The sequence below is a fragment of the Stenella coeruleoalba genome, assembly GCF_951394435.1.
Source record: "Stenella coeruleoalba genome assembly, chromosome: 2".
Classification (NCBI taxonomy): Eukaryota; Metazoa; Chordata; class Mammalia; order Artiodactyla; family Delphinidae; genus Stenella; species Stenella coeruleoalba.
In genome coordinates this window covers 73,757,718-73,780,801 of record NC_137147.1, presented here as the reverse complement: position 1 = coordinate 73,780,801, position 23,084 = coordinate 73,757,718, and the positions used below count along the sequence as shown (strand labels likewise).

The 23,084-nt window shown below is 46.7% G+C and overlaps 3 protein-coding genes across 3 annotated transcripts in view; 1 reads left to right on the top strand and 2 right to left on the bottom strand.

The window, feature by feature from the left end:
- The window catches only part of ACIN1 (apoptotic chromatin condensation inducer 1), a 31,841-nt gene extending 22,616 nt beyond the window's left edge, over positions 1-9,225 (bottom strand). The window contains 4 exon segments of the mRNA XM_079914290.1: positions 4,834-4,953; positions 5,375-5,486; positions 7,445-7,510; positions 8,899-9,225. Of these exon segments, the coding sequence (XP_079770416.1) occupies positions 4,834-4,953; positions 5,375-5,486; positions 7,445-7,510; positions 8,899-9,210 (610 nt within the window). The 5' untranslated portion in view covers positions 9,211-9,225.
- Positions 9,226-9,394: 169 nt separating this feature from the next.
- On the top strand, positions 9,395-12,122 carry LOC307182783 (uncharacterized protein C14orf119 homolog). Its single transcript, XM_079914289.1, has 2 exons — positions 9,395-9,546; positions 10,959-12,122. Exon 2 carries the CDS (start codon positions 10,960-10,962, stop codon positions 11,386-11,388), a length of 429 nt encoding a protein of 142 aa, XP_079770415.1. The 5' UTR covers positions 9,395-9,546; position 10,959; the 3' UTR covers positions 11,389-12,122.
- A 461-nt stretch (positions 12,123-12,583) lies between these two features.
- CIROP (ciliated left-right organizer metallopeptidase) lies at positions 12,584-19,436 on the bottom strand (the record flags this gene model as incomplete). The annotated part of the gene is given in 19 exon segments (XM_079913581.1): positions 12,584-12,645; positions 13,642-13,702; positions 14,096-14,244; positions 14,247-14,367; positions 14,473-14,499; positions 14,503-14,569; positions 14,638-14,707; positions 14,884-15,025; positions 15,029-15,192; positions 15,195-15,260; positions 15,403-15,487; positions 15,695-15,817; positions 16,492-16,635; positions 16,862-16,913; positions 17,005-17,033; positions 17,037-17,098; positions 17,223-17,373; positions 17,379-17,436; positions 19,327-19,436. Coding segments are annotated over 19 exon segments (1,743 nt in total).
- Positions 19,437-23,084: the final 3,648 nt, after the last annotated feature.

Sequence of the window (23,084 nt, the reverse complement as noted above, 5' to 3'; positions counted from 1 at the left end):
TCCCTTGTGGTCTATTGGTAAGGACTCGGTGCTTTCACTGCCGGGGCCCGGGTTCGATCCCTGGTAGGGGAACTAAGATCCCACGAGCTGCACAGCGCAGCCAAATAAAACAAACGAAAACCTGTTTTTTCCTGTTTTTCCAAAAATTTTCTAATGAATACACACTACTTTTTGTAATAAGAAAACAAACATTTTTAAAACAATAAAATCCTATACCCTGGAGGGAAAACCTACAGGAGAGATTCTCTGATACGCCTCAAATACTACGAACAGTTAAAATTCACAGGCCTAGCCAACCCAAGTACTTGCTTTTACCACTGCAAGTTCTATATAAGAAACATTCTCTTTGTTGTTTATTTTCAACTTAAAAGCAAGTGTTACAAGCACATATACCAAAGATGCTTTGCAGTGAATAACAAAGCACATATATGCTCTGAATAAATAAATGTGATTTTAAGGGGGGAAAAAAGGCATGTACAAAGTTTACCAGAGATAAATGTGCTAAACAGATCAAATAAGAGTTCTGGAGCTGTGATTTTAAAATTAGGTATGCACAAGCAAATAGCCTTTATCTCCATCAATTATAAACTGTATGCTATTCTATTAGATCATAATGTTATTTTGATACTGTAAAACTGCAATGACAGGATTCTAGATGATCCCTCCTCTAGAAGCACTTGCCTAATAAGTCATCAAAGAGATGTGGGAAAAATGGGAAGGGCTGGTCAGAAAGTTCTGGACATCACTGTTTTGCAAAGAAAATGACAACTGGAGGGGAACCTCAGACATGAAAACAAGAGCCTAGTAAGCAATACAAAATATAAGAAAGAGATGAGGAATTTCTTCCAGCTCCTTGTAAGGAGCTGATGTGATGCAGACAAGGTTCTGGGAAAGGTGCCATCTTCTATTATGTGAACATGGCCACATGAGTGTCTTCAGCCAGATGTTAATAATGTGTGCAGAAACTGAGCACCTTTAGCAAAGAGTGGTACGAATACTGGTAACAGGTTAATAAATGTATTTCAGGAGTTAAAAAGCAAGCCAGGGTGAATGTAAGATTTCTAAGATTCCAAAGCCAGAAGCCTTCAGGAGAGCAAAGGCAGTGTAGAATGTATTAAAGTGAAGAATGGGGCCTTCCCTGGTGGTCCAGTGGTTAAGACTCTGTGCTCCCCCAACGTAGGGAGCACAAGTTCGATCCCTGATCAGAGGATCCCGGATGCCGCACAGCTTGGCAAAAAACCCCACAAAAAACCAAACAAAAAAAACAGACTGAAGAATGTTTAAGGGTCATATAGGAAGGTAGTTTCTTCATCTTGGAAAACAAATCCCTGGGCAGGATTTGCAGGATCCAGGTTAGGTAGCTACAGAGATCAGAGCAAAGCCTGTGGCCAGAGGGTATCCTTGGGTATGAAAAAGCAGCAGAAATTAAGAGAATGGAGACCTGGCAATGATGCCAACCCTAAATATGACTCATGTTAGCTGTATAAGTAACTTACCTAACATTTCTTTATAATCTCAGCATCCAGATTTAACACAAGAACAGGAATGAGGGCTAAATGCTCTGTAAGCCAAAGGCTGGCTAAGATCCCCTGGGGCTATACCTTTGTTAATCAATCTGTATTCTGAATATCCATTTTTAAATGTTTTTGTATTTTTCCTCCTAATTTTCCTAGAGTGGGCTCTTTTTGGAAAAATTAACTGAAGATAATAAGGACTGTTGTATACCCAGTCACGATCTAGGAGGCAACTTCTGACTATGGAGGGTGAATACTGACTCCCAACATCTTAGAAAAATCTGAAGAAAGTGATGGAAAGATATGAAGTCAAGAAGGAGAGCCAGGCAGGATTTTATAAACCAATTTTTCCTTCCTATTTGGGATTGTGACTACAGCACATTAATGCGAGGTTGCTGGCATATAATAAGCCAAGGATCTTGATTAACTATAATGCTGAAAAACTATTCTTTCATTTAGTCATTCATAAACTGAGCTGATCAACAGAACTACCAGGGGACTTTTTAAAAATATAAGGTCTCAGGACTTACATTCTTTGAGATTCTTGGGGCAGGGCCCAGGAATTCATATTCTTAAAAAAAATAATATCCAGGGGCTTCCCTGGTGGCGCAGTGGGTAAGAATCCACCTGCCAATGCAGGGGACACGGGTTCGAGCCCTGGTCTGGGAAGATCCCACATGCCGCAGAGCAACTAAGCCCACGCGCCACAACTACTGAGCCTGTGCTCTAGAGCCCGCAAGACACAACTATTGAAGCCCACGCGCCTAGAGCCCGTGCTCCACAAGAGAAGTCACCGCAACGAGAAGCCTGCGCACTGCAACGGAGAGTAGCCCCCGCTCGCTGCAACTAGAGAAAGCCTGCACGCAGCGAGGACCCAATGCAGCCAAAATAAATAAATAAATTTATTTAAAAAAAAAAATCCTCAGGTACCACTACTGATTACCAAAATATGTTACTAGGAACCTTAATCAAAATCTTACTAAATAAGGAACCCCAAACATCCAAAGCTAACAAATAAGCTGGAAGCCTAATAGTTTACGAGCCTACGGCAGACTGACGCTGTACACCTGAAAAAAATCTAATTTCTGGGCTTCCCTGGTGGCGCAGTGGTTGAGAGTCCGCCTGCCGATGCAAGGGACATGGGTTCGTGCCCCGGTCCGGGAAGATCCCACGTGCCGCGGAGCGGCTGGGCCCGTGAGCCATGGCCGCTGAGCCTGCGCGTCCGGAGCCTGTGCTCCGCAACAGGAGAGGCCACAACAGTGAGAGGCCCGCGTACAACTAAAAAAAAAAAAAAAAAAAAAAAAAAAAAAAAAAAAAAAAATCTAATTTCTGGGTAAACTCCAGGCATTACTACCGATCCAACCAAGCACTGCTAGAACTCCAAACTACCACTCCATTTAGGACCTTGACCAAATTTTACGCCACATCTGTTATGAAATTCACATTCTAACCAAGATCAGAGGTAGGAAAGTTTCTGGATAGAGTATACCGAAGAGGACACACAGCAATTGTTTGTTGTATTCTACAATTTACTACATTCATTTCTTACTTTTTTTTCACCTCTTTCCTTTCACCTGTTTTTTTTCCCCTCCTCCAACAATTACAGCCATAGGCATAGTCCTGCTGAAGACACAAAGCACTTAAGAGACTACTGGCCACCTTCCTCACTCTAAATCTTTACTTGCTTTTGAAACCTTATATCTATTTCAGGACATTCCTCATTTTCACTTCAAGTTACATTTAGAACAGAAAGAGGCTCTCTCTTTTTCAAGAGTTCCTTATCAAATCATATTGCTATCAAGAATTTTCAATGGTTCCCCCATTACCTTTAAAATTAAATATCACCTTCCTTCCTACCTCTGTGCCTTTGTTCCTTCCTAAAAATACCCTCTTGTCTTCTCTGTGCCAACTCAAATCCTACGTATTTCTAAGGCTCACTCAAATCCTACACCTCCTTCATGAGGCTCTCTCTAATCTCTCTAATCCTCAGAGAATTTTTTACTCTTTGGAATTCCAGTGGTACGTGTGTCCGTACTACTTGTATGTCACCTAAAACATACCATCTTCCATTGTTAGTTTTATGTGCAGTTGTCTTCTCTCTCCCTAATAGATTTTACAATGTGCTGACTCCCCACACACTCTAGTATAGAGACACGTATACAGCAGGAATTCTATACGTAATTTTTTGGCTTATTTTTATTTAAGAAGCAATGCTGACAACTAATTTATAAAAAGAGTTTTCCCCTTCCACATGGCTTTACAATCAGGGAAAAAAAGAGTGCTAAGAGCAAAATGAATCAATTGGTGGTTTGCTGTTTTTATTTTGAAGAGAAAAGAGATCTCTAAAAGAAATTATTTCTCTCCCATCATTAAATATCTCCTAAAAATCTGCTTTCCGGAAAGAGTTCCATATTAACCAGAAGAGCTAGCAACTTCTATACATTCTAGAAGTATTAAATATGGAATGATCACCTTCTCCATGACCACTAACATTAACAATCATTCAAAATACTTGTTAATTTACACACTGGTTTACTTTATCTACCTACTGTTCACATGTCTTATACGCATGTTCCCCTAAAGGCACACTGTTTTGACAGGTAGTTCCTAGAAGACAAAGGCTGCATTTACAGACTTTTGCTTGAGATACTATGCAAAAGTGGGTGCTTAACATTTTTTTAAATGTGAAAAAATTAATCTTACCTGAACCAATTCCACACACTGGGTTTGAGCTCCCCGTAATATGCTCAAATAATACTCTGCACTGCCTCTCATAGTACACAGCATAACTCCAGTTAATTATGTAATAATTTGTTTAATGTCCATCTTCTCACTAGACTGTATGTTTCATTATGACAGAGACTTGTCTTTTTCTCTACTATATTCCTGGTGCCTAGCACAAGCCTGGCATACAACAGGCAAGTTTTTACTTGTAAAAACTTGTTGAATGAATTAATAAACTGCAGATGCCCATTTGGGGGGATGACTGGATGTGTAACACACAATATATACAATTGGTGAAGAGATGAAAAAGAGTTTTGACTGTTGCTAAATTCAGAGGCAGAGGAAGTTAGAGAGGTATACAGATGAGAAGAAAAATCAGACTGCCTCATAAAATACTGAGAGGTCAACACAACATAGAGGTGAACGCAGACTTCAAAAAGGACATAATTTCCATGAAAAACAGATGTCAAATAACACTGTCACAGAATTGCCCTGGGACTTTAATGGAGGCTTAGCATGAAAGGAGGTGTAACTACCTCCCCCCACCAACTACGCAGGATTGACAAAACAGCGCAGTGGGGAGGGAGATACGTACTGGGTGAATGTCTGCTGAGCTCCAGCTCTGGTCTCTCCAGGCTGCTCTGAAAGTCAGGAGGCAGCAGGGAAGCCACTCCCTCGGGATGGATCATCTCGTCCTCCGACTCAGCTGAAGCTTCTGCAAAGCACAGATTGGGTCGGGGCAGGGAGGGAGTGAAGGGCTCAGCATGTGGGAATATGTAGAGGAGTGAAGGAGGTCAGGCAAAGTCACGGATACAGAGTATATACTAAAAAGAGCACTGTCCATAGAGAAAAACTCCCTAAGATAAGGCTCTTGTTCATCTAAAGGGTAGCTTAATTTACTTATAACTCTTCCTGTTGGCAGGAATGCTCTCTAGTCAAGACAGTCAAATTAAGTGTCTTCTTCCCTGACAAAAGGTAAATAGTAACTCACTTGGCTCCATAAACTACCAAAGCAAATAACTGGCAGTCTCAGCCTGACTTATATTCCTGAAACTGCCTAGTGAAACAGGCCCATCTACTCAGTGAAAGGAATAAGCAGGAAGAACTCCTTGTAAGAAGTGACAGTCTGGGCTTACCTTCAAGTTCTGCAGCTTCTCGAGCTTCACGTTCCAGACGCTGCCTAAGCAGCTCCTGCTGCTTTTCCAGATACTGCTTTATGAAACTGTTCTGGCTCATTTCCTCACCAATCTGTGTAGAAGACATGGAAAAAGATAGTCTAGGAAAACAAACCAGGAAAACGCAAGGTACAAAATTCCATGGAAAGATACGGAAAATGTTGGAGGGCCCTTTTCTAAGCTACTCCTAAGTTGAGGACCAAAATATATAGCCCTACGATTCACAAAAGATGGCAAAGAGGAACTGCACACATAATTTTTTATTTTAAATATTCAGTTCCCAGCCAAAGAATGATACACAAATAATTCAAAAAAATAAAAATTCCTATAAAATTATGCCTTTTAGTCTAAATTTTTAGATAATCTAAATTATATAAAGATAATCTAAATTTTCCTTTTAATAATATCAAAAACTGAAGGAAAAAAATACTAGTTCATACTAATTCATCTTTTGTTCACACAAAAGATCAACCTCCACCTATCCAGGAAACATTTTGTTAAACATCTCCAAAATTCAACTACTAGACTTAAAAGCCTGAAAGCAAGAGACTAAGAAAAGGGATTCAGCATTTAGACAGAGTTCTAACTCCATTTTCTTTGGGTGAGAAGAAATCTTTGGTAACAATTTTTAAAATCCAGGAGCTTAATCCCTTTTCCCATTTTTTTCTGCAACACAGACTCCCATGTCACTATTCTGCCCTTCAGCTTTCTCTTCACAAGTCCTCTTCCCGAGAAGCTTCTTGCTTAGCAAGTCCTATTAGAACTCCAGAAAAAGGAAAAAAATCTGAATAAATACTTTCTATGTCATTAGTCATCTTTCCTAAGCGTGGTAAATGTTTTTTTTCCCCCCTAAAATAGAGATGAGTCTCTTGGTAGTCAGTGGACACTGATGAAGCGTGGGTTGCAAGTATTAGAGAACGTATGTATTTGTTGCAAAAAACCTATGTTAATAAAAGCAAAACTTCAAAGTTGCAAATGTAATCGGCAAAAGGAATAGAATGGTAAAGTGATTAACTTATGCAGTTTCTTATGCTTGTTAAAATACTTAACCTCTGTAAGCTAGTTAGATTATACTTTCAGCTTCATGAGCTAATAACAAGGGAGTAGGAAAGCTCTCTTGTTTTTCCACTGTATCTTGGGACTTCATCTAGTATTGGAGCTGCACACCACTGCACTAACAAAGACCTGGATTTTTCCTTTAAGTGCATGACACAATATAATGAGGGGATGTTAAAAGCTGAAAAGAATCTTAGGAGACCACACAGCCTAAGACTTTTTTTTTTGAAACTGGGAATGATTTCTTCCAAAGAAATCTTATGCAGAAACTCAATATTCAAAGCAGACAGAAGTAGATCTAATCTAGTTTAAGAGAGGAATGTGAACCCCTGCTCATTTGGGAAGAAATTTTCTCTAGGAAGTCTCCAAAAGCAGCTCCACAAGATCCCAACAGAGTAGTTATAAAACTATGGATCTAGTCCAACTCTTTCTCATCTTACACACAGGGAAACTGAGGAAGCCAAGGCCTCCAAAGGTTAAGTTTCTTGCCCAAAGTAACAGCAATTAATGACGTTTAGGAGTAACTGCACGGTTAATATTAAAACTAGCAATGGTGGATGATTTCCAAAGGACTGAATTCTTGGAAAATCTATGTCAACACAAGAATTCTTCTTGATCAGCAAGTATTTTCCTATACTGCCCTGTTGATTGTCTACGCATATCTACATTCAAAGACATCAACTACTTTTTCCAAATTGATGTCAAACAAATGCCTTCAGATCCTTGTACTCCACTTAATCAACTAGAGCCACATCTTTCTGAACACACCGTTTCAAGAATCAGAAATTAACTAACAGCTCTTCTGATTCGTGAATTCTTTATTAGAATTCAACTGTCCTAGTATGAAAACATTTTCAACCCAGGGAACTGAGGAAAATACTGGTGAGAAATCAAGCATCAAATATACTACATCATGTCCTTCCATGTCTCCGTGCATCCAAAGAGCCCCCCCTTCTAGTGAACCTTCTTTCTTACCTGGGAATTTGGCTGGAATGCAGCATGGGGTGTTGAGTGTTTCTGTAAATTTTCTAGCATTAGAGCCTGGTATAGAGAAGGGCAAAAGTCAGAAACCAGGAGGAAAAAAACCCTCCCCCAATCTCTTCATCAAAGGCAATGAGTAACCGTACACACTTAAACTGTACTCCTCTTCCAGGGACCTAAAAGCCCTTTACTAATTCCGTCCTCATTCGTCTTCAGAAGACCCTTAAAGGTAGCCATGGTTACTGCTCCCAAATGTACAGATGTAAAATGCAGGCATATTGGGAAAATGTGGCTATGCAATAAAATCAGTGACAGTGACAGAACCAGTACTACAATCCCTATTATCTTCTGCACTTCTGAGTAGTGTCCCTTCTAAATCTGGCCCTTCACTTCAAATATTCAAACCAGGTTCAAATACATGAAACCAACATGGTTTTGGCCTGACTGAATTCCTTGGTCAGTTACCCAGGACTAGATCTACTTGAGTGAACTTGTATCGTTTCCAAAAGAGTGGCACCTAGATTTACCAAATTTATAAAAATTTCAGAGGAGGCTACAGAACAAAATGACCACAGACTCTATAAACTGTGTCCTGATCCAATCCCTCCACACACGGAACTGTCAGCTTCAATGTAAGCAACGGTTTGCCAACTTAACCCTTGAGCCAACCCAGCCCGAATCTGTTACTCTTCACGTATCCTAACTTACCCTAATTAAAACCAAGAAATCCACACCTTCCCTCCGCTTACACCAAACCTATACACACCAATCCATCCATCTACCTCTTGACAATCCCACCCTAATCTACTCAAACCGATTCAAAACCCCAACACATACCAGCCCGCCTCACCTCTCTCATCAATAATCACCAAACTCTTATCCACCCGAATTGCTTCTGGACGCCCTATAAATTATACAGCCCTCCCTAACCAAGTCCCTTCAGATCAAGGTTTCTCTTCATCTCACCTCCTAATCTAATCAAGCAGACATTTTTGCCCTACCCCAATTCTATTCTTTGCGATACCGATACCAACCCCACATCCCCTCTGCCCAACTAAACACCTAACTCCGACCTAGCCCATCTCGCCCCCCTCAGGCCAGCAACGCCGGTGGTTGTAGTGGGATTTAACTCCTTCTGCAGCGCATGCGCCGAAACCACAGACACAAACAAGGAGGGGGTGGGGGAGGAGGAAGGAGCTTAAGACACTCCGGGAGAGTAGCGCGCACCCTCCCATTTTGGGATCGCGCCGCTACCGTTAAGGCGGGAACCAGCGCTATCTCCACTCCAGCGCGAGCCTCCCCAACCACCGTGCGCGCGGATCCGGAGGCTGGCGCTGGCGGCCTGAGCGAGCTCGCGCCGAGCTCGGACACTGCGCCTGCGCCGCGGCAGAGACTCGGCTCTACCGGGTCAGCTCCCCTCCGACACCCCGGCAACGCCGTCTACTCACCCCTTTGAGCCGCTTGACCAGGGCACTCTTCTGCCCGCTCTTGGCTAGGCCTCGCTGCTCCAGTGCGGCCTTCAGGTCGGTCACCCGCAGCGCCTGAAGAGGCTTCCCGTCCAGAGTCACCTCCTCCAGCTCCGCCATCTTGCGTGAGGTACTCGGGTCCGTCCCGACGGCTTCGGGCATCTTCGGTAATTTCCGCCAACGCCCTTCGAACGTACCGAGTTGGCCCCGCCCACTTCCATAGTCAACCCCTCGATTACCACTCAGAACTCCCCGGGCTCCTCCGGAAATTCTCGGGTGTTTCCGTCTCCACATCGGCACCAATTGGTTCTTTCCATCCTCCTAGTCGCTCCCCCTCCCTCATCCTGCTTTCAGAGCTCGGTTCTCTTCGTCTTACCGAGGCTTTGAATCGAATCTGTTCGGAAGCTCTCGACTCTGGCATAACCATAATCGGAATTATTCGGCTATCTCCGGACCTAAGGCTGAGACGCTGTGGCGCTTGGGTGTTTGGGGCTGGTCCGGGACCGGAAGTGCGTGGGCTTCCCGGCTGGCCCTCCTTAGGGTTTTTAGGAAACCTGGAAGCGGCGGCGATAGTTGAAGTCTAAACACTCTTGTGACGGTCTCCGGGTGCCCTGTGAGAGGAAAGGGGAGGTAAGCGGGGTAGAAGTACCTCCCTGGGCCGGGTCAGACTCGGTGTTTACGGGCTGCCCTTAGTAGGGCAAGCCTCCCGCTCCCCTACGGAAACAGCTGCCGCCTCCCATCCTCCGAATCCCCGCCACTCCCATCTAAGGCTACGTTGCTCTTTGGGACCACGGAATGCCAGGCTCCGTGGCCTCCAAAGTGGCAAGCGGCAGCACCGTGTCTTTCGACCCAGCCTGTGAACTAATTCGTGATAATTGAACTTGAGCTTGCCGTGGAAGCCATGTCGCAAGACTCGGGAAAAGTTAGCCCTTTCTTCGAGTAAGAGAATAAAATTCCTTTAGGAGGAATTGCTTCTTGTAGGGCCACTGTGAAAAGGCAACCTCGGCTGGACCGTTTTGGTACAGAACTGATGTTAATTGCTTCGGGGTTCCTTTGTCACTACAAACACTCCAACTTAGAGCAGAAGAAACACAAACAGTAAAATAGGTCGTAAACAAGTAGTTTGTTTTCCTTGTTAGAGATTCAAACTGTGGGATTTGAAAACTATTCAAGTTGGCTGACCTTCCAGTTGCATTAGTGATGCGAATCAATGGCAAGTCATCAATAGGTATTATATTAAACATGAAGGAAAATTGTTCAGACATGAATTGTCACACAGCTACAACAGTATAACAGTTGTTAGATCCCTAAGCCAACAAACCAATTAGACTGTTTTTTCAGTACTGAATAAACACTTGGCTTCTTCTGTTTTTCTTACTTTGTTATCTTATTTTGGACAAGGCGCCTTCACTAACTCTGCTCTTTAATTTTTCCTGGTGCTTTACAGGAAATATAAGAAAATAATGGAGTTATGAAGTTCTTGGCATATTTCAGAGGCTACATGCACATTGCGGAGAAGGCTCTTTCGTCATATATGATGTTTTCCCTTTCTTTTTTTTCCTTCTGTTGATAGCTCTGGAATGATTAGCATCTAGGCCCTGACCAGCTGCTTGGTAAATTAAAAAATGTGTACCTTTTTTTCATTTTAGGGAAGATGTGTTGGACCAATATTAATCGTTGGTTTTTTTTCTTTACTGAATCTGGAACATAGAATTAGGTGGTAAAGAATGAACAAGGAATACTTTGGTTATTTTTGGATTGTTTATAAGAATGATGGAGGGAGGCAGTGGTTGGGAAGGGTAATGGGTTTGAAAACGAGAGAGGAAGGTTGGCAAATAATGAAATTAGGTTATTCTTGAGTACCTTGTCTAAGTTGGATAATAACCTAAATAAAGGACCCTGTTGTTTTTCTGTAAACCAAATTGGTGAAAAGTAATTTTCTTTGTAGACGTTGATGGAGTGTGATAAGATTCTGTGTTGTTGGGAAGCTGTATTTTGGTTGCTCTATCCAGAGAGTATATAACAGTGCTCTTATGTTTCAGGATGCCACTGGGATCATCTTCCTCTTCGATGCCGCTACCCTTCCCTTCTCCCTTACCCTCGGTACCAGACAATATTTCTAACTCTTCCCCTCCCCCAATGTCTTACATCACTTCCCAGGAGATGAAGTGTATTCTTCACTGGTTTGCCAGCTGGTCAGGTCCTCAGCGTGAACGTTTCCTACAGGACCTGGTAGCTAAGGCAGTACCGGGAAAATTGCAGCCACTGCTGGAAAGTCTGGAGCAGCTTAGCGTGTCTGGAGCAAACCGACCACCTTGTATCTTTGAGTGCCAGCTACGTCTTTGGGATCAGTGGTTTCGAGGTTGGGCTGAGCAGGAGCGCAATGAATTTGTCAGGCAGCTGGAGATCAGTGAGCCAGACTTCGTGGCAAAGTTTTACCAAGCAGTGGCTGCTACCGCTGGTAAAGACTGATAGGCATTAAAATCAAAGAAGATAACCAGAGCTAATGGAGCCGAGGCCACAACTTTACCATGAGAACTTCAAATGTATCACTTAAAGGCCTGGGGATGGTGTCCCGATCAGCTGACTGAACTTGCTGACCAATACAAGCCTGGTGATTTCAACAGCCGATCAACTGGATTCCTAGTGTAAATGTTTTCCATCTAAGCAAATCCAGATCAGCAATCTGTCTCCTAGCTTACTTCCTTCCAAGAGATGTCAAACCCTCAAGAATTTAAAGGCTTCTTTTACAACTATAACCGAAAGGAATCTACACATTATAACTCAAGCCTACTGCCGGCCCATAGGGGTATAAAATAGAGCCCTTCTACTCCAGAAACAAGAGAGAAGGACAATAAAAGGTCATGTTCTTATAATTTAGCTGGATTCAGATGGCTGCTTTCACCACTGTTACCAAATTCTGGCATAATTATGTGATATCCCAACTACTAGCTTTCCTAGTGATGATTTAGTAAACTTATGGAAAAATCAGGAGGTGGAGATAATTAGCTACTCCTTCCTCCACACTGATGTTGGTATGAATCCAAGTAGCAATGATTTTTTTCTAAAGTATATATGACATCCTTGGAGCTGGTAGCAGATGTTCCTATTCTATAAGTTTGCTTTACAACAATATGAAAACAAGTGACATTCTTTACAGGTTGAAGGGTTTATTTTTTGTATCAAAATAAAGAACAGATTTTCAGAACCGTAAGTCTTTACCTTTTTTTCATTGCAAGGCTAGTGTAATGTTGATATACACAGAAGGAGGCATTCTGAGAAAAGTAGAACTTAAGTATAGACAATAGATCGACTTTCCATCCAGTTTCTCCTAAGAAATCATCTCTGCCCTAACCTGTGTCATGCTCTGGGTAACATCACACCTCACTCATTCCTCCAACTGGGCCCCCTGTTGCGCCTTGGGGCTCTAGTGAATGGTAAGGGGCAGAAGGTCCCACCTGAAGAGTAGCTCGTTTCTGATAGGCCATGGTTCCCAGTGCAACCACCAGGATAAGCGACATTAGGCAGAGTCCCATGGACAGACGGAGGTGGGTCATGGAAGGATTATGGTCTGAGGTAACTAGAAACCTAGGGATGTAGGGGTAATATTTGGCCTGGAATAATGCCTAGGCCTAGGAGGTGAAGTGCCCTACCTTTATTTTAACACCTAGAACTCATTCTTCATCCAAACAGTAAGCTGAACGGGAAATCGATAAGGGGATATAGAACCTGAAAGGAAGAAGACCAAGATCCAAGACTGCCAGCAACTTAAATTGTTGGAAGGAGGAAATGGCTTAGGGGAAGAGTTAAGACTATAGTGTTCAGGCAAGTTGCCTGGGTAGTGCTTAAGAAAAGAAAGGGGGAATTCCCTGGCCGTCCAATGGTTAGGATTCTGCGCTTCCACTACAGGGGGCCCAGGTTAGATCCACGGTCAGGGAACTAAGATCTCGCAGGCTGCATGGTGTGGCCAAAAAAGAAAAAAAAATTCATTAAAAAGAAAAGAAGGGGACTAGGAGCCCTATGTCCTAGAGATAGGTGAACTCTATTACTGCTGGGGAGAGAGGTGTCCCATGGTGATAGGCACCATGTTAGGGATCCTTGTTTTCTGAAATATTAACTGTATAGGACAGTGTATGTATGAATGAGTGCTTAATATAGTTTCAAATATCTGGATTCCAGGAATTTGAAAGAAAACTCCTTGGAATGTTATCTTACTTGCTGTATTCTATGGTAAAGGTGGCTCCTCCATAATATACTTCTAGAGGTTTCTTCCAGAGAGTCAGGGTCAGGGCCCTGTGCAGCATACCAGCTGAAGGCCCTTGGCAGCCAGGGGATTTCCACATATGCACAGTGAAGACCAGACTGGTGGTAATCAAGAGACTGTGGAAATAGCGCCAAATGGACGTTTGGATCTCTTAATGGAAGTATAGTCCCTGGAAGAGTATATCTCATGAAACAGGTGCAGGCTTGGGACTGGGATGAACGGAAGGTCTTTAGAGGAGGGTTATCAAGTAAAGGACTTGAACATTCTCCTTGGCCCACTGTATAAACCCTTAGCCTGAACCATTGATTTACCCACCAGTGCTCACCAGAGCCTTGTAGGACTGCTTCAGTTAGCTCTTCGCCCTCTTCCTTCCCCAGGGAGTGGCCTGGGGGGGCCCAGCTAAATAATAGGTCAGGTTGAAAGACTTATAGCTGGGTAAGTAATATTGATAGCATCGGTACCTTCATTTGTGTAACAGAGCCAACCCCAGGGACAGAAGAGATGGCCATTGTTCCCAGGTATCTACAAAGAAATATGTAGCAGGGTATAGTTATAGCCTCAGTCACCTGCTCAAGCCCTCCTTCTAAGGAAAATGTACATTCTAAATCAGATTCATGGACTCAGTAGGGTACTTAGTAAAAAATAAATGAACATCAATAAAGAAGCTACAGGGATATATCGTACAGCACAAGGTATAGAGCCCATATTTTATAATAACTTTAAATGGAGTATAATCTATAAAAATATTGAATCACTATGTTGTACATCTGAAACTAATATAATATTGTAAATCAACCATACTCCAATAATAATAAAAAATTTAATGAACATCAAAGCACATTGGATGGTACTACCATAAGAGCACTTCCAAACTTTTTGCCAGTGTGCTACAGCTATTCCACTTCTGATACCCACCTGAATAGCCTTTCCTGGAAGGCATGGGACCCAGGGTGATCCTTCCACCTGCACCTTGTACACTCCCCTCTCTGTGCACTGATGTAAGTAGCAGTGGCCAGGGGGTTTGCTTCCTTGAGGTGTGGGATCTGAGAGGGATGCCTGATCTTGTCCCCAGGAAGCATCTGTGAAGTGAGGTTGGCAAGGAAGCAACAACTATGGGGATGGTAGATCTCCCCATGGGGATTCTCCGCCCCAGGTGGGAATCCATTTTCCTTCCTCCAGCATTCACTCTGAAGGGCAGGGCAGAAGGTAGAATACTGTTTGTCCAGATGCCTTAGAAGGAGACTCCTCTCCAGCCCCACTCGGTTTCATTCCCCATTCTCTAGTCTACCCACCCCATTGGCCAAGAGCTGATACCTGCATCAGCCTTCCAGCATGAGGTCTGAGGAGCAGCTTCCCTTGTCCAGGTGCAGGTAGTGGCAGCCCAGTCTGCTGTGTGTAGGGGACGGTAGAGTGACACTAGAATCACTGACAGCTGTGCAGCCCCTCAGCACACGCACTTGCCAGTACAGAAGAAGTCTGAGGTGCCATTTCCACAGGTGGTCACCAGGCCAAATTCCAGGCCAGACCCTGCTTGAGAGATAGAAGAGCCCTCAGAAGAAATGAAGCCCCCAGACCCGTCAGGGCCAGCCATGCTCACAGCTTCAATTACACTTTAGCAGCAGATAATCCCTTCCAACCTCTCTCACTCCCCCCAAGCTGACTCGGGTCATGAGTGCCCTCTGCAATTCTCCCTTATTTCTGACCCCAGCCCCACAACAGCTCCTCTGCTGTGCTGTGGTTGACCTGGTACCAGCCTGAGTCTTTGAAGGCAGCGAGAGTGATTGGGTCAAGCCGAGTGTGCTGGGCGCCATCGTAGGTAGCAGTCATTATACAGTTCTGGAGTAGTCAGGCCTCCCAGTGTGAAGACAAAGGGCCCCTTGGGAGGAGATAGCTGGTGCCACCTGACCGTTCCCTCTTCCTTCCATCACCCCCAAGTGTTCTCATCCTCACCTCTTCTTCCAAGGGAGTGCCCAGTGAAACCCCTAGCAGTCCCAAGTGTTGGGCCAGGCTGTGCTGAGAAGCAGCTGTCCCCACTCATCTCGCCTTGTCACTTGTTGACTTGTAGAACAGTTCTCGCTGAGTATAGAAAGGGAAGAAGGCATCTGAGGAGAGGGAGACCTCAGAAGGGTCAGGAAGAGTTGAAAGGAAGGAGTTGGTGAGAGAACAGTGGTTCTCTCTGGTTGATGTTGTGAGGAGACATTGTCCTCATTCCTCTCATTTACCTCTGGGTCCTGAAGGGCAATCCCTCCATTTCTCGAAGAGCTGTCCAGAGAAACCCAGGGCATGGAGCAGTTCATGGAGTGTGGCCTGAGGACAAATGACTGCAGAGTGAAGGGGACCACAGTAGGACGGACTGCACTCTCTCGCCCCTCTGCACAATCAGCTCTTCTTAGAGCTGGAGGTACCTTCTATTGCACCCTGAGGAGGTCCTTCCACTTCATGGGAAGCTGAGTGACCTGTGCTCGCTCCCTCCCCAACCTGTTTGCTTCTTCCTATTCATCATGCAGCAGTCACCATGACCATGTCACTGTGGCTGAGGCTGGGGCTGGTGAGATGGGCACAGAAGACAATCGTACCAGCAAGGGGCCTGTCTTCTGAGTCCAGCTGGCAGCAGGCAGCACAGGTTACGATAGAGGGCTGTGGATGGGCCAGGACAAGGTGAGGGCGGAAAGGAGGGGACTGGGGTAACGCAGAAGTCTTCCTGAAAATGGAGGCCCAGGAAACTTGGCAGGGGTGGTACCAAGGGATGGCTTGGAGGTTTTTCAGCCCCCAACCAAACTTCATCAGCATGCCCCAAGTTACCCCAAATAAGCACAATTTTTTTGGGGGGGCTGTGCCACGCGACTTGTGGGATTTTATTTATTTTTAAATCTTCTATTTATTTAACTTTATTTTTGGCTGCGTTGGGTCTTCGTTGCTGTGCAAGCTTTCTCTAGTTGCAGTGAGCGGGGGCTACTCTTCGTCCCAGCGCGCGGGCTTCTCATTGCGGTGGCTTCTCTTGCTGCAGAGCACGGGCTCTAGGCACGCGGGCTTCAGTAGTTGTGGCTCATGGGCTCAGTAGTTGTGGCTCGTGGGCTCTAGAGAGCAGGTTCAGTAGTTGTGGCACACGGGCTGAGTTGCTCTGCGGCACGTGGGATCTTGCCGGACCAGGGATCAAACCTGTGTCCCCTGCGTTGGCAGGTGGTTTCTTAACCACTGCGCCACCAGGGAAGTCCAATTTAATAAAAACTGCTTGTATGCTCCCTACCCTTTCCCATGACATTTAAGATTGAGAAGCAGAGCCGGGCAAAGGAATTTGATTTGAACCTCACCTCTTGGTGGCACTTGGAAGTGTGGGCAACCCACACATACAGGAGAAAATCAGTGTTTTGGACCCCAGACCCACCTGGCTGGATTAGCTGTGAGGGTTCCTGCTCTGGCCACAAGGCATAACCACGGAGATGGGCATCAGGGATGTGACAGCGAGTGAAATGTCACATCTGGCTTAGTGGACGGTTAGAATAGGGAGTCTTCTCCCCTGCTCTCCTCCAGTCTCTGATTTAATAAATTGTCAGGGGGAGAGGGGGCTCAGGGATCTGCACTGTTAAGAAGCACCTTAAGTAATTCTGATGCTGGTGGTCTTGTAGAGATCTAGGCAAGCTAGAGATCTTCAGATCCCCAAATCTGCTAAGTCATTCTCACCTTGGCCCCCAAGCAACTCTGTCCTTGGTATCCTGGTTTCAGGAGGCTGCACCTGGCAAGAATGAATACCTGTAGGTGAGCTGGAGACATTTCTGGGTATCCCTGAAGAGGTGTTGTATACACTCTCAATGACATGAACTCACCTGTGGTAGTTTGGGGTGTCTGGGTCTCCTCAGACAGCATGGCAGTACTGTGCAGGGTCTCGACGCAGAAGCAGGGGTCCTTGCCTTGGAGGGGCTTAACAAGACGATAGATCAGTTTCACCTCAACATCCTAGACGTCAGTTTCTTTTCTGTGTGGCCTTGCTGCACTAGCCCTCTCTGCCCCTCAGTCCTCCGGAGCCCTCTGCTCTCCCACTCACCTGCTAGGACACCCTGGAGCCGCTGAGCAGCCTCTCGCCCTGCCGCCAGGGCTTGGGATCCCCCTCTCACCCTGCCTCCCTCAGGACCCCAAGCTCCCTCTGATATAGGATCTCCCATATGGCAGGTTTGGATTCGGAGAGGTTGAGGATCCTGGAGCCAGGGAGGGTGAGGGAGGAAGAACGGAAATTTGGGGGAAGTCGGGAGAAACAGGGCCTGAGAAAGCTCAAACGTGTGTCTTGTCATGTAGACACCTCCCCAGGGGGAGCAGCTGCAGCAGCAACGTCTTGCAAACATGTTTCCATAGGCTGCCCTGGATCCAGCCTTCTACTCCCTTTTTCCCCGCCTTACTTATTTCTGGCTTTCCTCTTTTGACCATCTCTTTCCAAAGCTCCTCCACCATGCTTGCATTATTTTGTCAATATTTGAGTGTTGTTGAGTAAATCTATAGCTCCTGCCAAGAGGTCCGATGTGAACTACTACAAGGGCCAAAGCTGCAGCCCCCCACCTCTCCTCCCTGGGGTGCCAGAAGTAGAGAGCTGGAGGGGGGCAGTATTCATTCCTGAGGCCTCAGCTGACCTTTCCAAAGAGAAGCCTGCCTCATCCATGAAGGAACTCTCCTATCCCTCTTCCGTCTCAGCCTGATTCTTCTGCCATTCTGAGTGGACAACCTTGGAACCTTCTCAGAACTAAAAACCTGGGGTTAACATAATGGTGTGTGTGTGTGGGGGGGGCATTCTTTGCTTCACAGATGCCTGCCTATCTCATTGGAGGTGGACAAACAAGGCTTTTGCACTCCACTAGCCCCCATGTCATAACTGGGTGAACTCCAAACTGCAAGGCTTTTAGGCATCTCTTCCACCTGTGTAGGGCACTTAGGCGCTCACCATTTAAACACGTGTGGGTTGGCTACCACCTCCTGTGAGAGGCCCTTGTGTTAGCACATTCTGTGAGGCTTTGCAGAAGCTGCTTATTGGCACGTCAGGAGGAGAAGTAAACTCTGAAAATTGGCATTAATAGATGTTCAAAGATGTTCTGACCGAGCTCTTAGCACACCCTTTGCTTTCTCTGCTCATGCTGTGCTTTCGCATCCTCTTTCCCCTGCCTGGATACCCTCCTTCCCCGCCTGTCTGGCTAATTCCTACCTTCCCTGTAATTACTCTGGGAAGCCTTTCTTAACACCTCCTGCCCAAATTCCACACTGGCCAGAGGCGGGAGGGGCCTCTCCCCTGCCTCCTAGCTTGTCATCCTCTGCTGTAACTGTAGCTCCGAGGCTCCCCCTCCACATCCCACAGTCCCTCAAGCCTGTTTCCCACCCATCTTGGTATCCACGGCACTCAGCACAGCCCAGAGGGTCTACTCACCAGTTTGTGGGTGAAGGAACAGAGCTTAACCCCATGATTTAGCTTTTGAAGATGCCGGTCAGGGGTGAAGTGACATAAGGGAACAGAGCTCGTTAGTGATGGACAAGGACTAGAGTTTAGAGGACTGCTGACTTCCAGGGGGCGGGGGCGTTGGGAGGGCTGGGTTTTATGCTTTTACACACTAGGGCTGTGGCTGGAGCTACCCCTTGCAAGGGAGGCCCCCAAACTCTGGAGCCAAACCAACTCTGCTACTTTGTATCGGTGTAACTTGGGCCCAATGCCTCAGGGTTCCCACTTGCAAAAGGGGGGTGACTGTACTTCACTTGATAGGGCTGTTATGAGAAAGTGAAGATTTGTAAAGTGCCAAGAACAGTGTCTAGACCATGGTAAATACTAAGTCAAGAGGATGTATTCCAGAGACACTTTCAACTCAGTGAGGAATTATTCTGCTCTAACCAACATGTGTTAGAGGACATACTAAGAGGACTTTTATTCTTTTTCTAAGACAAACCCAGTCTTTTTCTCCAAGTGTCAGAGTCTTTTTTTTTTTTCCTGGCTGGGCCGGCCCAGTCTGGGGAAAACCCTCCCGGTCAGGGCTTGCCCAAGGGATTGGAGGTCTGTGAGGCTCTCTTGAGGTTTTCTGGGCCCCATCCTCCACCTCTCTTAATGCTTCGCTGCCCTCTTGTGGCCTTACTGGGATAGGTCGTGCCCCTGCCGGGGTAGGGGTTCATCCTAACTTCACACCAGCTTGCAGAACTTCAGACCTTCTAGCAGAAGCAGCACTAGAAACACCTCGTGTTCCTTTGGCTGGAATACCTCTTTCCTGCCTTTGCCAGGCAAATCCTTCCTCATCTTTCGAGATACAGCTGAGAGGTTTATCTGCCTGTTGAGACTTTTCTTTACTCCCCCCAGGCAGAGTTTGCATATCCTCTGATCTCCGAGAGCATTTCTTTCACATCTTTGAAGTAGCACTTATTACATTCTCCTGACATTTTTTAAAATAAATTGACTTATTTGAGTTTTGGTTGTGTTGGGTCTTCGTTGCTGCGAGCGGGCTTTCTCTAGTTGAGGCGAGTGGGGGCTACTCTTCCTTGCGGTGCGTGGGCTTCTCATTGCTGTGGCTTCTCTTGTTGCAGAGCACAGGCTCTAGGCATGCAGACTGCAGTAGTTGCTGCACGTGGGCTCAGTAGTTGTGGCTCACAGGCTCTAGAGCGCAGGCTCAGTAGTTGTGGCGCATGGGCTTAGTTGCTCTGCGGCATGTGGGATCTTCCTGGACCAGGACTCGAACCCGTGTCCCCTGCATTGGGAGGTGGATTCTTAACCACTGCGCCACCAGGGAAGTCCCTGACATTTATTTTTGTGCTTGTTTCCCTACCAGACCATGGGCAGGGGCTGAGTCTGATTCATCTCTGCCTCTCAGAAGAAATATGAAGTAGGTACAGAGGGATAATGGAGGTGAGAAGATGGAGAAGGGTGCAATGAGGCAAGGAGAGGGGGAGGATAACAATGATGGTATCGAGCCCAGACATTGTTCCAAGCACTTTAGACTCAGGTAATTCTTTTGACAACCTTATGTGGTAGGTGTTATTATTACCCCATTTTTACAAGCGAGGCAACGTGGGCAGGCAGTATACGTGGGATTTGAGCCCACGTCGATAGGCTCCTGGGCACAGGCTTTAACCCACCATGCAATAGTGCTTTTCAAGTGCCCAGTGTGGAGGAGAAATAAAGTGCTGAGAGGAACAGGATGAGAAAGATGAGGATGAAGAGTGAGAATGGGGTAAGGAGAGGATGAAGGTGTTAAGAGATGCTGGGGTTTGAGAGGATGAGGATGGAGATGAGAAAGAGGATGTGGAGGTAGGAAACTAGGGATTAGGGAAGAGGATGTTAATGGGGGGTGGAGTGAATGAGAGGATGTGGGATGTGGGACGGGGGTTGTGGAAAGAGGATGGGGCTGAGCAAGGCAGTCGTCCAAGTGATGTCATCATCCTTATGGATACTCCATCCAGCGTGGCCACTTCTCAGTTCCTTCACCCTCTCATCTCTTACATGCTTCTCATCCACCTTAGCAGGCCACCCCCAGGGTCAGACCCAGGCCTTATCATCACCAGAAACTGCAGTAACTATGAAATAACTGAATCAAACATCCCACTCTCTGATATGATCTCCTTTCCTTATGGTTTGTTTGCTCAAGCCGGCTCACTGCTGCTGTTCTACAAGCTCATTGAAGAAACACTGGCCCTTCCTGTCTCTTCACCTCTCCTTATCCGCCCTAAGTTCCAGGTTCACCACGAAATCCCTCCCCTTCCCTGTCTGTCCTGTCCATCCTGCCTCCCTGGGTGAGCCCCACGCCCAGATGAACCCAACATCTGTCTTGTCCATACTAGCTCCCGAGAAGCTAAGGACCACTGAAGGAAGTCCCTCCAGAGGACAGACTGTTGTCGCCTAAAATTGTCATCTTAGACTTCGACTGGCCGCTTCCAAGCCAGAAATCTCAGCTCCCGATTCCACTCTCAGAAGCTGGGATTTTACACCTTTAAGCCTTTCTCAGAGCTTCCTGCTCAGTCACTTGCAGTCACCTCTTCTTTCATGGTAAAAATAGAAGCCATGAGACGGGAACAACCTCAGCGGGCTACAGACCTGTTTGTATCTGCGCCTGCTGCATCTCTTCTCTTTCACCTTAGGAGAGAGGAAATGTCTTCTTCCTTTGGAAGGTGTTTCCTCCCTTTGATGCTCTGCATCCCCTTGAGTGAGATCTGGCCTCAGCCCCTCTCTGACCTCACCTCTCCCCCTCAGTCTAGTCTGCCCTCAACCCCAGCCTCTGTCAATGGCCGGGAAGGACCTGCTTGGGGCCTAGGCAGAGCTGCTGTCTCTGTTGGGAAGCCCCACTTTCTGCCAGACTGACTCCTACTCACCTTTGAGACATCTGCTTACATGTTACTTCCTCAAAGAGCCTTTCCTGACCCTCACATTTAAATCAGGTTCCCTTATTAATATCTGTCACAGTCACTCTTTACTTCTGCCCCGTAGCACTGCCTGCAATTTAGAATGATCTATTTATTTGTGGTGGTATGTTTGTCTGTCCCCCTCATGAATTTATAAGCCCCGCAAGGGCAGGGACTGTCCTCCTTGCTTATCCTGTAGCTCCTGTAACAAGCAAGGTGCCTGGAGCAGGGGTTATTAAGTATTTTTATAGCAAATGAATGAATAAATGAGTGTGATGAGAAGGCAGGATGGAGGTGAGGGAGGAGGGAGGGTGAGGACGGAAGATGGAATCGAGAAGCGTAGATGGAGAGTGAGGGGAAAGGATGGTGCTGAGGGCAGTGTGCAAAGGTGAGGCTGGGGATGAAGGGGAGGAGGTGAGAGAGGACCAGGAAGAAGGGGTCCTCACCCTGAGTCTGGCTAAGGCTTCCAGACCCTGAGTGGGCTGCCCTGGAGCTCTGTCTCTTGGCCATGCTGCTTGCAAGGTTTGAAGGCAGGGCTGGTGGGCGGGGCTAGACTTTATCTTGGGGCGCAGCCCTAACCTCAGATGGTGACAGAGCTGGCGCCAGCAGGGGTTTTGCAAACCGTCCCGATTGCAGCAGGGCCAGCAGTCTCACTCAGGACGGCGGATGGGGCCTGGGCTTATCTCCCGAGTGCAGTCCTAACCTCAGACGGTGACAAAGCGGGAGCTACAGGCGTTTTGCAAACCGTCCCGATTGCAGCAGGGTTGGATGGTCTGGGCAGGGGTGACAGTGCAAGGTGTGGGGAGCAATAGGGTTTTGGACAGTTTGGGGCTTTGGGGTGAAGCTTGGCTTGTGGGGTGGGGGGATCCATGCTACGTATGGCTTGCCTCTACCTAGCTCAGATCCATGTTTCTAAAAGAGAAGGGGAGGTTACAGCGCTGCAGGGGGGGTGTCTCCCTAGTCGGAAGCCTTCCTTCTCCCAAGTCCTAGGACGCTTCTGCTGCTCCCTGAAGTCAGAATTGATGGCCAGGGGCAGCCATTTTCCTCTGAAAACACCCATCATTTCCCCATGGGGTAGTCTCAGGGGACTTCTGATGGGCCTTCTCAATGAGCTGCTCATGGAAGCTTTTCTGGGGCCAAGCCAGATCTGCTTATAGCAGCAGCTGATAGAGGCAGCCTGGAGTCCCGTGCAGGTCCGACCCTTCCCACTGCGGTGCAGCCCCGCTGAGTCCTGAGAGGAAAGGTCTGCCTGCTGGGGGTGATAGGAAGCGACTGGCCTGGAGGAGGTGCACAGGCCCTCGGCCAGCCTTGGCTATTGTTGCCTCAGCATCTCCTGTACAGCCCCCTCCATCCCATAGTCCCCTCATGGCTTGGGGCAGGGTAGGGAGTGGAGGTGAAGAGGCCCCTTTCCACCCTCACAGCCCCAACCGGGATCTTGCAACACTGGGATGGGGGCCCTGGGGGCCCAGGCATGTGGCAACCCGTGGGGGTGGGGTGGGGAGGTGCGCACCGAGTAGGGGGAGCGACTTTCACAAGGCCAAGCTGCCAGCGTGGA

What these genes read in the sequence shown, in the direction of transcription:
- LOC307182783 (XM_079914289.1), top strand. Translation starts at nt 10,960, where the DNA reads ATGCCACTGGGATCATCTTCCTCTTCGATGCCGCTACCCTTCCCTTCT.